This window comes from Atheta coriaria, unplaced genomic scaffold (assembly GCF_025399875.1).
Source record: "Atheta coriaria isolate IRGN ID8LTWV9N9 unplaced genomic scaffold, Caltech_Dcor_3.1 hic_scaffold_9_pilon, whole genome shotgun sequence".
Taxonomy (NCBI): Eukaryota; Metazoa; Arthropoda; class Insecta; order Coleoptera; family Staphylinidae; genus Dalotia; species Dalotia coriaria.
Genome location: NW_027045451.1, coordinates 12658954 through 12672560, shown reverse-complemented (window position 1 = coordinate 12672560; position 13607 = coordinate 12658954). Strand labels below are relative to the sequence as shown.

The 13607-nt window shown below is 35.6% G+C and overlaps 3 protein-coding genes and 1 long non-coding RNA gene across 4 annotated transcripts in view; 2 read left to right on the top strand and 2 right to left on the bottom strand.

Annotated features, from left to right (window-relative positions):
• Positions 1-9: 9 nt before the first annotated feature.
• Positions 10-13607, bottom strand: part of LOC135799283 (uncharacterized) — a 99597-nt gene continuing 85999 nt past the window's right edge. Inside the window, exons 10-15 of the long non-coding RNA XR_010549967.1 lie at positions 2135-2186; positions 1970-2021; positions 1805-1856; positions 1640-1691; positions 1475-1526; positions 10-1361 (exon numbers count right to left, since the gene is read on the bottom strand). This is a non-coding gene — a long non-coding RNA (uncharacterized lncRNA). The remainder of the gene's footprint in view (positions 1362-1474; positions 1527-1639; positions 1692-1804; positions 1857-1969; positions 2022-2134; positions 2187-13607) is intronic.
• Positions 6705-7538, top strand: LOC135799662 (V-type proton ATPase subunit G-like). The gene is made up of 3 exons (XM_065312850.1): positions 6705-6902; positions 7004-7203; positions 7265-7538. The coding sequence occupies exons 1-3, from the start codon at positions 6821-6823 to the stop codon at positions 7331-7333; spliced, it is 351 nt and encodes a 116-aa protein (XP_065168922.1). The 5' UTR covers positions 6705-6820; the 3' UTR covers positions 7334-7538.
• Brd8 (Bromodomain containing 8) lies at positions 7669-10978 on the top strand. The gene is made up of 3 exons (XM_065312842.1): positions 7669-7775; positions 7859-8276; positions 8335-10978. The coding sequence occupies exons 2-3, from the start codon at positions 7886-7888 to the stop codon at positions 10677-10679; spliced, it is 2736 nt and encodes a 911-aa protein (XP_065168914.1). The 5' UTR covers positions 7669-7775; positions 7859-7885; the 3' UTR covers positions 10680-10978.
• EbpIII (Ejaculatory bulb protein III) lies at positions 11146-11789 on the bottom strand. The gene is made up of 2 exons (XM_065312848.1): positions 11535-11789; positions 11146-11425 (listed from the first exon to the last, which is right to left on the bottom strand). The coding sequence occupies exons 1-2, from the start codon at positions 11734-11736 to the stop codon at positions 11229-11231; spliced, it is 399 nt and encodes a 132-aa protein (XP_065168920.1). The 5' UTR covers positions 11737-11789; the 3' UTR covers positions 11146-11228.

Genomic DNA, 13607 nt, shown 5'->3' with positions numbered 1-13607 from the left:
TTTGTGAGTATATTAAATTCTAAATCCGAACCATGTAACACAATTGCAAATTAAAGCCATTTTGGCATGTATAAATCATTTTTATTAAAATTGCATATAGGGCCTAAACCGTCAATGATAGAAAAATAATTACTTAAATAATCTATTAAAAATTAAATTATCTTTCAAAATCCAAAAACAGAATTTAAAAATTCCAATTGTTTCAAAAGCTGCACTAGCTGAAAAAAAGATTTCATCATAAAAAATGCAAAATATTTCTTTCTTATTATCTTATATTGTATCTAATAGTGGTGGGTAATGGGTTTAGCCGGAAAAAGTCGCCAAAGAATTAAGAACGCAACCGACGGCACATGACAATCTTAATCTTTTTAATGTGTACATTAAACGAAAAAGAAACAATGTATCGAATGCGTATTGCAAATCAACGTAGGTATTGAAACAGAGACAAAAATTATAATTTTTAATAATTATTTATGTGGTTAAAGACCACGCGGTTGAAGTAAAAACAAATTAAGTCAATAATGGATTTGATTTTCATATAGCTGAAGAAATGCGAGAACATACCTTGATGCAAAATACATTTTTGCGCGTTTGGCATATCCACAGAAAATACGAAATAAATATGAAATACGCGTATGATACAAAAAGAGTATCCGACGGCCGACGGAACATCAATCACATTTAACCTCTGAGTATGTACAATCCACGTGGTACGAACCCCGCACAATCGATGAAACATTTAGCAACTCAAGAATAATGAATAAATAATGAATGATTGAATAATGAAGAAAATGTGCGTGCAGATCACCTGACGACAAAAATGAGACTAACGTGGTACACAAGCCAACCGCGTGGCGATCGCACAAAAATTGCACGACATAAGAAAACATGTTTGTTTGTAAACACTGACACTTTCAATGTGGTAATGCAGAACATGAAAAGAATTGTACTCGTACAATGCTTGGAACTATTAATTTCAATTATATTTTAAATCGGAAACCTGATAGATAATTTAATCCTACATCGAGTGTTTTAGTAACTTTTTTGATAACATTAACCGTTTAAACCATATTTACAATTTTAGAGAAAACGCATTCGATTTTCGTAGACCTTTTTGTTCTTGACATAATCGCCAAAAAATTTGACTCTGTTCTTTGACCGAAAATTATTTTAACAAAATAGTTCGACCCTGTTCTTTGACCGAAAAATTTTCATGTAAAATAAATTCGATTACAAAAGTTCGCCCCTGTTTTACGACCGAAAAAATTTTAACAAAAAATTTCGAATAATAAAGAATTTTAACACTTACAATTTGGTGAAAGAATTGCTGTCCTAGGATATTTCGTACGCCCGCTAGACACCTAAAACAACCAAATATTAACACATCGAAACAAAAAAATGACATTTTTGCATATTTCCCATGTGCTAATCACACAAATTAAATATGAAAATGATAAACAAATTCAATACTTACAATCTGATGAAAGAATCGTTGTCCTAGGACATTTCATTCGCCCGCTAGACACCTAAAACAATAAGAAATTAGCACATCGAAGCACAAAAATTACATTTTCGCATGTTTCTCGTGGGCTAATCACACAAATTAATTATGAAAATGATAAACAAATTTAATACTTACAATCTGCTGAAAGAATCGCTGTCCTAGGATATTTCGTTCGCCCACTAGACACCTAAAACAACCAAATATTAGCAGCTCGAAGCACAAAAATGACATTTTTGCATGTTTCCCGTGTGCTAATCACACAAATTAATTATGAAAATGATACACAAATTCAATACTTACAATCTGATGCAAGAATCGTTGTCCTAGGTCATTTCATTCGCCCGCTAGACACCTAAAACAACCAAATATTAGCACATCGAAGCACAAAAATAACATTTTTGCATGTTTCCCGTGTGATAATCACACAAATTAATAATGAAAACGATAAACAAATTCAATACTTACAATCTGATGCAAGAATCGTTGTCCTAGGACATTTCATTCGCCCGCTAGACACCTAAAACCACAAGAAATTAGCACATCGAAGCACAAAAATGACATTTTTGCATGTTTCCCGTCTGCTAATCACACAAATTAATTATGAAAATGATAAACAAATTCAATACTTACAATCTGATGAAAGAATCGCTGTCCTTGGATATTTCGTTCGCCCGCTAGACACCTAAAACAACCAAAATTAAGCAGATTATAGCACAAAATTACATTTTGCATGTTTTCCGTGTGCTAATCACACAAATTAATTATGAAAATGATAAACAAATTCAATACTTACTATCTGAAAGAATTGTTGTTCTAGGACATTTCATTCGCGCACAATCGAAAGAGCATTTAGAAACTGTACGTAATAACGTGACTAAAAATTAAGGAACTCAAAATATTGTAAAGAAAATGTGCGTTTTGATCACCTGACGCCAAAAATGAAACTAACGTGGTACGCAAGCCAACAGCGTGGTGACCTCACAAAACTGCAGGAGATAGAGGAACTTATTTTATGTAAACACTGATACTTTCAGTGTGGTAGTGCAGAACATAAAAAGATTTGTACTCGTACTATGCATGGAACTATTAATTTTTATTAAATTCTTAATCGGATACTGATAGATATAGAATTTAATTCTACATCGTTTATTTTAGGAACTAGGTAACATTAACCGTTTAGACCCTATATTTATAATTTTAGAGTAAAATGCATTCGTTTTTCGTAGACCTTTTTGTTCTTGACATAATTGCCAAAAAATTCGACCCTGTTCTTCGACTGAAAAAATTTAAGTTGAAAAGTTCGATCCTGTTTTTCGACCAAAAAAATTTTAACAAATAAAAATCGACCAAAAATTTGTAAGTAAAAAAGTTCGATCCTATCTTTTGGCCGAAAAACTTTTAACAAAAAAAATCGACCGAAAAACTTTTAACAAAAAAAAATTCAACCAAAAAAACTTTTAACAAAAAAATTCAACCGACAATATTTTAACAAAAAATAATTTTTTCGACCGAAAAGGATTTATTAAAAAAGTTCGACCCTGTTATTCGGCCAAAAAATGAAATTTATTGGACAAAAATAGGATATTCGAATGGGATTTTAAGACACTTGCAAAAGGTTTATAGGGTTAAAATGGTATGCATAGTGTAAAGGGTCTCTCGAACTTTAACATGCGTGAAGAAACTTCAAGAAAATCAATTAGTTCACGTGACACAAGGTGTTTTCAACACCATTTTTTCAAAATTTTCTAAAATTGTTCATTTTTGAAGAGCATTTTAAGGTACTTCCGAAAGAGCTGGAAGGTTGAAGAGGTATGCATCGTATAGACAAACTCCCTGACTCTATTCTGGCGTAGAGAAACTCCAAGAAAGTCAATTAGTTTCGGAGATACAGGGTGTTTTTTATCTTATCTTTTCAAATTTTCCTAAAAATGCTGAATTTTTAAAGACATTTTAAGGCACTTCCGGAAGGGCTAGAAGATTGAAAGGATATTCATCGTGTAGAGGAACTCTCTAACTCTGTTCTGGGGTGGAGAAACTCTAAGAAAGTCAATTAGTTCCCGAGATACAGAGTGTTTTCCACACCATGTTTTCAAGTTTTCCTAAAATTGCTCATTTTTGAAGATCATTTTAAGGCACTATCAGAAAGGTTGAGAGGTTGGAGGGTACGCATCTTGTAGAGGAACTTTCTAACTCTATTCTAGCGCAAAGAAACTCTAAGCAAGTCAATTAGTTCACTAGATACAGAGTGCTTTCCACACCATGTTTTTATAACGCTTCTTGAAACGGCTACTCTTTGATATTAAAAATAATGATAAACCTAGATACAACTATCGAAATAAAAACAGATGTATCTGCAGACACGCGAGTGAAGAACGCGGATTTGCCACCGTATCAGCTGACAAACTTTTCTTTAAAGTTTTTTATGCGATCAAATATCTACCACTTTTGAACAATAATGTACATTAAAATAATAAATAAAGAATTAATAACATCACTATAATAGTATTTATTTACAAATTTAGAAAGCAGAAGTCCGAACAAACCATACGAGTGGGTCAAAACACATCCGGATCAACCAGCGACCGGCACGAAACTGGCTGCAAACCACCAATAATTGCGGGAAAACTATGAGTTCAAGAGTAAAATTTTACTAAAATAAAATACTCAGGAGGACTTTCTATAACAACATCCGAAATAAATACTTTAAATTTGCATATTTAAATTTTCTGTGGAAAATGTGACCTCACATTTGATTAATTACAGGAAAACTATGAGTCCACGAGTAAAATTTTACTAAAATAAAATACTCAGGAGGACTTTCTATAACAACATCCGAAATAAATACTTTAAACTTACATATTTAAATTTTCTGTGGAAAATGTGACCTCACATTTGATTAATTACAGGAAAACTATGAGTCCACGAGTAAAATTTTATTAAAATGAAATGCTTAAGAGGACTTTTTATGGCAACATTCAGAATAAAAACATTAAATTTTCAAATTTAATTTTTCTGTGCAAAATGTGTTTACATTTTATCAAATTGCGAGAAAACTATTAGTTCAAGAGTAAAATTTTACTAAAATAAAATGCCCAGGAGGACTTTTTACTGCAAAATTCAAAATAAAACTTCAAATTTTCAAATTTAATTTTTCTCCGGAAAATGGAAGTTCGCATTTAGTCAAATTACGGAAAAACTATGAGTCCTAGAGTAAAATTTTACTATGATAAAGTGTTCAGAGCAACGTTTTTTTTTTAATTAAACGTCGCTCTGAACATCTGTAATAAAAAAGTTTGAATTTCCATTTTCAAATTTTCTGCGGAAAGCTTAACCGAAATTTCCACAAAAAGAAGTTTAAGATATTCATTCTCTAATTGCAGGAAAACCGTAAAATCGAAAAATAGATGCTATGAACAATGAAAAATTTCACTCACCAGCGTATCGAACACCGTAAATCAAATACAAGTAGATACTGAAATAAACAAGAAACAAAACATTAGTTATACAATTTCGGACAATGTTGAAATAAATCCGAGTTCCGGAGAAACCCAAACTTTGCCTTAAAAATTGTCTTATTTGCCATAATTATTTAAATAATAATATTTAGGACCAGGTAGATTAGCCGCCCGACATGTTCTGCTGAAGACAAAAATGGTTCACACCACTCCAAAATATTATCTACTATCACACAACATGGCCGACTGGCGTCCGACGGCAGTCGATCCCTGATACACGCGAAACTGTATTAAAAACATAAAACATTGAATTCCGAAGATTACAACGCGATAAATATTTAGCGATTAAAACCCGTCTGCTAACACTAAATTCCAGCAAATATAACGCGATATAACGAATTTACAACACGAAACACGAATACCCATTTAAGTATTATTACCTATCGCACGAAGTAAGAGTTGCATGCCGGCTACACAGCAACTGGGCACGCCGACTTTCACTCGCAGGAATATTTTTAGCTAAAACATGCATTATTGCGCCATCTGAGGTTTCTTTTGAATACCTCAAGAAAATACCAACTGTATCAAAAAGTGTGGCGTGCTTATGAGGCAGTGAGTGATTGGCTATGAGTCAGTGTATGGTCACGCACTTAAATGGCAGTGCCCGTGTGTCACACGTACACGCAACTGCGCATGCACCACCCTATCTAAACTAGTAGCAATTTTTACACATGAACTTCAAATGTACTTGTCGCTAGACTATATAAATTCAAAATAAATGAACAAAATTTTGAAATTTTAATGCAAATATTCATCAATTTAGCAATAAATTAGTCAATAAAAGTATAGCTTTGTCATAAAATCACATATTTTCTTTAAAATTGCTTCAAATCTCTTCAAAAACTACAAAAAAAGCGTAAAAACATACCAATATCATTTTTGTTAATAAAAATCGTCTAAATATTCAATAATTCATATTATTTTCCTTCGGAAACGACCTCTATTTGTAGGGTGCCCTGAATCAAGTCACTTCTACCGCTACCTTCATACGGTGCCCAACACACGAGTCACTTCTACCTCTAACAAATACAACCCGACGGAGAATTTAATTCTGCATCTTTCGAAGCCGCGCTAAAGTTACTGAAACCCGTAAAAAAACCAATATTTCTCGAAAAAGGCGACAAACCGATAAATCACCTTTTTATGCAAAATTTTCGCGGGTTGCAGGTCGCATTCCTGAACAGACAAGTACAACCCGACGAAGAATTTAATTCTTCATCTCTAGATACTCAGCTAGATATTCAGCGCGGCGGAAGCGATAGGAAATTAAATTGTGTACAAAACAAACACAATTCTCGTGAATGATGGTGAAGAAGTCGATAAAATTATGGATAAAAGTTGATTTTTCTGAGGGATAATAATATTTAATGTAAAATAATTGTAAAAGCTCCGAAGTGTTAAATTTTTAATGTAATATAAATTGTCATGTTTGTGTACGATGGAGCAATAAATGAATATTGTACTTTACCACATAAATGATACAATTTTTATACTGAAAAATAAAGCATTTATTGTGAAATTACTCCCTAACCATTCCTAAATATTCAAAAATGTTTTCAAGTTTTCACTTCCAGTAATTTAACAGTAAACTTGAATAAAGTTTTTTTTAATGTAGTGCTTGCTATCGACAGTAGGTGGAACTAGTAGATGGAACTGCACCTTGCGTGAAATACTCGAAACAAAATCGATCATATGACTTCGTCCCGAGTTGTAGGTCGCCTGACCAGCTGAACGAAACGCTCCAGTTTGTGCTTGCCTTTTCATCACTCCAGCTTAAAAGTTCATAAAATAATCGGCAATAATGGCTAGTCAAACTCAAGGCATTCAACAACTCTTGGCCGCGGAAAAACGTGCTGCTGAGAAAGTCTCAGAAGCCCGCAAACGTAAGTATTTAAAAGTTTCGTTTTGATAATGGGTGTTTTCCATCACAAGCTACAAGTCACAAGATCACTAACTTCATATGCATGTAATTATTTTAATCCAGGCAAAGCGAGAAGGCTCAAGCAGGCCAAGGAAGAAGCTCAGGATGAGATCGAGAAATACCGTACCGAGCGCGAGCGTCAATTCCGCGACTTTGAGGCCAAGCACATGGGCTCCAGGGAGGATGTTGCTGCCAAGATTGAGCAGGATACTAAACATCGTATTGAAGAGATGAATAAAGCCATCATAAGCCAGAAGGAACCTGTATGTTTTTCTGCTTTATTTTTTGGCTGTCTTAATAATTTGTATTCATTTCTTCTTTCAGGTCATGAGGGAGGTTCTTCAGTTGGTGTATGATATCAGGCCAGAAATGCACAAGAACTACCGCGTTTAAGTGCATAGGTGCACAGCCAGTTTAACTTAATACAAGTTGGATATGTACTCAAAAATTTCCTGTTATTCTATTAGATGTTATAATCATTCCACTTATTTTGCAATGTGCAATTAATGTCCAAAAATAACTTGCTAAATATGTCACAAAGTTGTACAGTATTCTGTAGAGATCCTATAAAGTAGAAAAATAAACAGATTTGATGTTATTTACCTTTTTTACGCAACACTTTTATTTTCACAATGAAAATGATCAATGACCTTTTCGCATTAGCTTCCAACAAATATGCGTCACATTCGCATCTCCGCCAGAGGGCGCAAGTGAGGCAATATGTTTACTAATCCGTCAAATGCTGTATATGTTTGTTGATTAACAAGTTGTGAACAAGTTCTTCGGTGTTTTGAAGTAATTTTCACCTCAATTGTTTGAATCAACGTTTGAAACTGTAAGTGACACATTTCTAATCTTGTTGAAAATACAATTTAACGTGGTTTATTATATTATAATGCTAAATTTTAATGATTTCAGGCGGAATCTACGTATAACCTTAAAAAAATGGCATCAATTCAAGAACGCTTACAAAGAAAGCGTGAACCACTGGATAAATGGTCTATAAGAGAACAATTATGCCTATCATTTGCTGTGGCGAAGGTAGGCGACCAGAACTGGATGTCCGTCTGCAGAAGTCTGAAACCTTTTGGTGAGGGCAGACCTGCTGATTGGTTCCACCAGAAAAATTGTGCTGCACAGTATGGAGCCTTGCTTGAAAACATTGATACACCAAAAAGGAAGAAAAGAAGCTCAGGTGTGGAGGCTTTGGAATCACCAGCAGATATCATTTTAAAGAAGCTCATTCAAGAAAGGATGCTTGAAATGAAGAAACTCATGGAACAAGAGAAGGCAGAATATAAAAAGTTGCAGGAAGAGATGACTTTACTCAGGAATGGTAAGTTATTCTATTAAAATTAAAAGTATGCGCTTTTAATACTTGTATAATTATTTAGGAAGTATAACAGAAGAACAACTTGACCAAATGTGCCAAGAAATTGATGAAGAAGTAGCTCAGAAAGAAAAAGAAGATATTGCACATGCACAATGGCTGAATGAACGCGAGAAACGCAAAGAGGAAATCGAACGGGCTTGGAGGCCTACATTAAAAATGCCGATGACGATGACACAAGCCGGTCAAAAACGAAAAGCGTCGGATTCCATTGATTCAATGCTGCATGGCGATAATGAGGGAGAAGCAAAACCAACGCCTGAAACACCAACAAAACCTGCACTTTCTCCGTTATTAACAAGCTTGTTAAAATCGCCGTCACATTCACAAAATGTTGCGACATCATCAATACTACATTCCGCTATTACCAGTAATCAACGGCCAGTTAACTCCAGCACGAATCCTACCATCGCTAGCCTGCTGTCTTCATCAGCGTCAGTTCAGGTATCACCTGGAATTCAGCAGTTGGTAAGCACTGCCATTGCTCAAGAGCCCTCACAGCAACAGTCACAGAAAGATACAATTTCCGAATTGTTAGACAATGCAAACGATTTTCCAAATTTAGTAGAAGACATTGAAAACACAATATTGCAAGTAGGCGATGGTGATCTGCCCGAAATCAAAAACGAAGAAGTTGATGTGATTATTAGTGATCTGATTGAGAATGCGGACATTGTGAATGATCCGGAAACTGATTTATTAGATGGCGATGATATTATCAGCAACTTGGAGAGTGAGTTGGAAGAGTTGGATAATAAGGAAAAAGCGGAGAAGGCTGAGTTGGAAGCAGAAAAACAAAAGCAACAAGTGCAACAGGCGAAAACCGTTGATACCAAGCCGCCTGTGAAGGAACCCGAGATTGATCCATTTGAATTCCAAGAGGATCCGGAGTTTGAGGTGAAACTGTCGAGGAGTACAAGTAACAGTGTGCAGACTGTAGTCACTTCAACATCAAACAACTCCGAAGTGCCGGTTGATTCTCCTTCGATTGAGTCATCAGCAAGTGAAGAGGTGACTACTGAGCCATTCGAAGAGGATAGTAGCAGCGTTGGAACTGGGGTGGCCGTTGAAGAAACAACGAAAGAAGTAGTTGAAGTAAAACAGGAAAATCCAGAAACAGTGGGTGGAAGTGTAGAAATTGTTGAAGTGGTTGTAATGGACGATGAAGATATCAGCAAAGATCTAGACAAAACTCAGATTGAAGACATTGTCCATTCATCAACAATCACATCTACAAGTACAACAAAAGCAATTGATGTTACAGCCGATTTAGCAATAAAAGAAGAACCTGTTGAAACGCCAGAAAAAACTGAAGATAAAGTTCCGGATACTGAAGCGGATGAAGTTAATACTGAATCTACGAATAAAAATCAAACTGTTGAAGTTGAGGATCTTCCTCTTGAAAAATCATCAGACCAGAGTTTGGAATCGTCTGAAGTTTTATCGGAGAATGAGTTGAAGAAAGAGACACCCGATCCAGAACTGAAAGTAACACGCGACACATTCACTCCTGATTATAGAGAGGATATTTATGACGAGAATATTGAAGTCACGAAGATAGACAAAACGAAAGCAAAGCGAGATTATTCGCGAACGAAGAAAAAGGACGAGTCTGATTTTGATATTCTGTTGGCAGTGGAACAAGCCGTGAATGCAAATATAGAGGAAGAGGTTGACAGTTCATCCGAACAAGAAGAACCAAAGAAACCAGCGGCATTATTAAAAGTCAAGACTGAAAATGAAACTTCAAATAGTCCTTGGACTGAAGAAGAACCCGAAGTTGAACCAGAACAAGAACAAGAGCAGGATACAAGACCCAATACTAGACGATACTCAACACCAGCCACACCAATTGATTCCGTTCCAAATTCACCTGCAAGTTCGTACTTTGAAGACGATAGAGATTATCGTAGTTGGAAGAAGTCGCTGATGCTGGTTTACAGTAGATTGTCAAATCATAAGTACGCATCGTTGTTTCAAAAGCCAATCACCAACGAGCAGGTCCCTGGTTATCATAAACTTGTTAAGCGCGCGATTGATTTGAGTACGATCAAAAAGAATATTGAATCGGGGGTTACTCGAACCACAGCGGAATTTAAACGTGATCTATTGTTGATGTTTAACAATGCTATCATGTATAACAAGACTAATGATACGGTGTATAACATGACGATGGACATTCAGCAGGAGGCGGTCGAACAAATAAAGATTTTGTTGCAAGCGCAGACGGATACATCTGCGCCGGCGCGCAGGGAGACGCGTACAAGCGAAGGTCCTGGAAGCAAACGCAAGCGGGACTCGGAGAGTATACAAATGCAAGTGAAGAGTAAAAAGCGGAAAGACGATTAGTTTAGTTTCTAATTCTATTTATGTTTTGTAAGTATTGTATGATTAGTTTCTTTACGTCTTTGGCGTATCCTAATTGTCTACACTATTAATATTAAAATTTGAATTTATGTGATGATTATAGTAAAACTTTAACAACAAAAAATGGCTGCTGCAATTTTATGAGTCCACACCGTCACGATGTAAACAGCCAACGATCAAACCAGTAATATCAGTTTCTATGATATACATTTCTAATTATACCAATAACGTTGTTCTGCTCCAAGATACAACAATATAAATTAAAGTTTTTTTGAAATTGCTATTACCTCCGAACTTCAAGGCCGCACCATTGCGGGACCGTCTTTGTTGTGAAATGACAAAATGACCATTTACGGTTGACATGTCGCGTGTAATTTCCATGATTTGCGACCACAAACTACACGTTTAAAACGCTGGGTTTAAAGTACGTACATTAAAACTGCGTGAGTTTTTAATGAAAACAAAATTTATTATTGTATAAAAAAATGTATCGCCATCGGAGGGACAATTTCGTTTAAATTGTTTAGATATTTAGATCTTGATGCCTTCCTTGGCAGCTTGCTCTTGGTACTTCTTCTTGTAGGTGCCTGTGGGGTCGTATTTGGCTTCCAACTGCTTCCACCATTCCTGTTCGTTGTCGATCAGATGGTGCAAGACCACACGGCTGCCGTCCTTCTGTGTCTGGCTGCACTTGCTGCACTCATTCTCGATGGCATCGGGCAGGTTCTCTAAAAAAGTGCATTTGCAAATGAAGCCTCTTCAAGGTGATGTATATTTCCAGTCGACCTCGGGGGTTATTTCCGATGTGCGACAAATTTATTCAATTTATTAACTTACTCTTGAGTTCAGCGCCGTCGGGACTGCAGTTGCCCTTATCCAACAGACAGTTGACGTAGTTCTTGAGCAGACGCTTGTTCTTGAGGATCTCCTGCAAGTCGACGTTGTCGTACTTGGTGGTGTACTTCTCATCAGGAGCGGGGGCGGCATGCGCCACAATCGCAACTGCGGCGAAAAGAGCGAGAACACAGAGACCCTTCATGTTGTTGCTAATTTTACACTTGTTGAAATGTGTGAAGTCTTCTAATCACGCAGGTGCTTTTATACCGAGCGCGGAGATGCCGCCGTGCGAGAGTGGGGCCCATGCGAAATGCGTCACTCATTATATCGTTCCAACGACGAAAAAAAAACGTAATTAATTATATTGAAGTGGTCGCATCCACGAGGCGTGCAAAAACCAGCAATGTGGACTTCCATGTCATGTTTAGAAAAAGGTGCCCAATTCAAAACGCGGGCAATAAATAAAATTAATGCAAATAAAAATCGTCTATAATTTTTTATGTATTGCCATGTTATTGAATGGAAATTTAATAACAAACTTCACATTTAATTATTTACAGACGTAAATTGGTCGCTGACGGAGGCAGACACAAAGCGCCGATTAGTTTAAGTGCGTTTCCTCGTAAAGGCAAAACCGCAATATGAGCTTAAATAAATTTGTCATGGATGTTAGGAGACAAATATTTGATTGTTACTTCACATCTAATAGTCATGGCGTGATGTCCACGCATTCAATGTTTTAATAATTCTGCGAACAATTTTCTTACTAATTACATATTTAATATTAATTACACGTGATTGTTGGATATTGATTAGCTTTGAAAAGTATGCATTGTTTGTACGAGGCCAAGGCAAAACGCAAGCAACAATAACAACAAAACTGAATGATTAAAGTCGAAGATGTGACAATGTGAAAATTTAAAGTGTAAATATTTATCAGACGTGGAAATTTTCTTAAATCACAGTCTGACCTTTTAAATTAGATGCATTTCTGGGTATTCGTTTATTTAATTAATTTATTGCGAATAATTAATACTCATTATCATTTTAAAAGTATAGAAACCTTGGGAAAACGTTGATATCCAATAAATGAAATACACACCGTGGTCACTCGACTGACACCCGCCTAGGCAATGTTTTTAATTTACGATTGTTGTATTAATCAACTCGATTATAATCCATTTATTAACGCCTTGCACCATTATGTAATTCAGCTAGGCGCGCAAATCGATTTCAGCGTTGTAAAATCAGCAATGCTGCTCGCATGCTCATAATCACCTGCTCATGTTCACGTCCGCGCCGCACACTTAATTGTGAAATTAAAAACTAAATATTTGATTTCAATCTTTTAAACTAAATATTTGCTTCAAAGGTCACGTGTTTAAAAAGCATTTGCTTGTAAACGATTGCATGATAAATCATTTATTTACACATGCGATTTATTCCGAAAATATGGAATTCTTTTTAGTTTTTTAGTTGCACATGTGAAACGTGAAGGACTTGTAGGTATTTAGTTTCGATGAGTTTTAATAGACTTATTTAATATTTGTTTACTGTTTTATCTTTTCTATTGCTATGATTAAAATTAATGAAAACATTAATGTCGATCATGACCCAATGGCATAAGTTTTTGTAAAGCGGCACAAGTGTGTCCGTGTGGAACGGCTACATTGAGAAACTTGCGAACCATACAAACTGACCCTAGCAATGGTTCACTTACCGCCGGAATAGTTGCAGCGTAACGATAAACAAGCGAAAATGAAAGGAAACAAACACTATTGATCACCCCAAGGTTATTATATTAATATTGCTTAGGTAGCTTTGATATTCTTTTATGTACACAAGGCATTAAAGTTGTGCTTTATATTGCATACAATACTGGCACAGCTCTATCGGGACGAAAGATGTAGAAAAGTCGATTATGTGCAGCTTCTTAAAAGGTTTCACTTAAAAACATTCTTTTCACTGAACCATTATTTTTTGACAATTTGTAAGTTTAAATTTCAAGTAATATATTGTAAATAGGTAGGGTAGACTGGGTACGGTTGTACCATTTTTTAGATTTTTGCCTGT

What these genes read in the sequence shown, in the direction of transcription:
- EbpIII (XM_065312848.1), bottom strand. Translation starts at nt 11,736, where the DNA reads ATGAAGGGTCTCTGTGTTCTCGCTCTTTTCGCCGCAGTTGCGATTGTG. An exon ending in CGACGGCGCTGAACTCAAGA is followed by an intron (nt 11,426 to 11,534) that starts GTAAGTTAATAA and finishes GCACTTTTTTAG; the next exon opens with AGAACCTGCCCGATGCCATC.
- Brd8 (XM_065312842.1), top strand. Translation starts at nt 7,886, where the DNA reads ATGGCATCAATTCAAGAACGCTTACAAAGAAAGCGTGAACCACTGGAT. An exon ending in GATGACTTTACTCAGGAATG is followed by an intron (nt 8,277 to 8,334) that starts GTAAGTTATTCT and finishes ATAATTATTTAG; the next exon opens with GAAGTATAACAGAAGAACAA.
- LOC135799662 (XM_065312850.1), top strand. Translation starts at nt 6,821, where the DNA reads ATGGCTAGTCAAACTCAAGGCATTCAACAACTCTTGGCCGCGGAAAAA. An exon ending in AGTCTCAGAAGCCCGCAAAC is followed by an intron (nt 6,903 to 7,003) that starts GTAAGTATTTAA and finishes ATTTTAATCCAG; the next exon opens with GCAAAGCGAGAAGGCTCAAG. An exon ending in TCATAAGCCAGAAGGAACCT is followed by an intron (nt 7,204 to 7,264) that starts GTATGTTTTTCT and finishes TTCTTCTTTCAG; the next exon opens with GTCATGAGGGAGGTTCTTCA.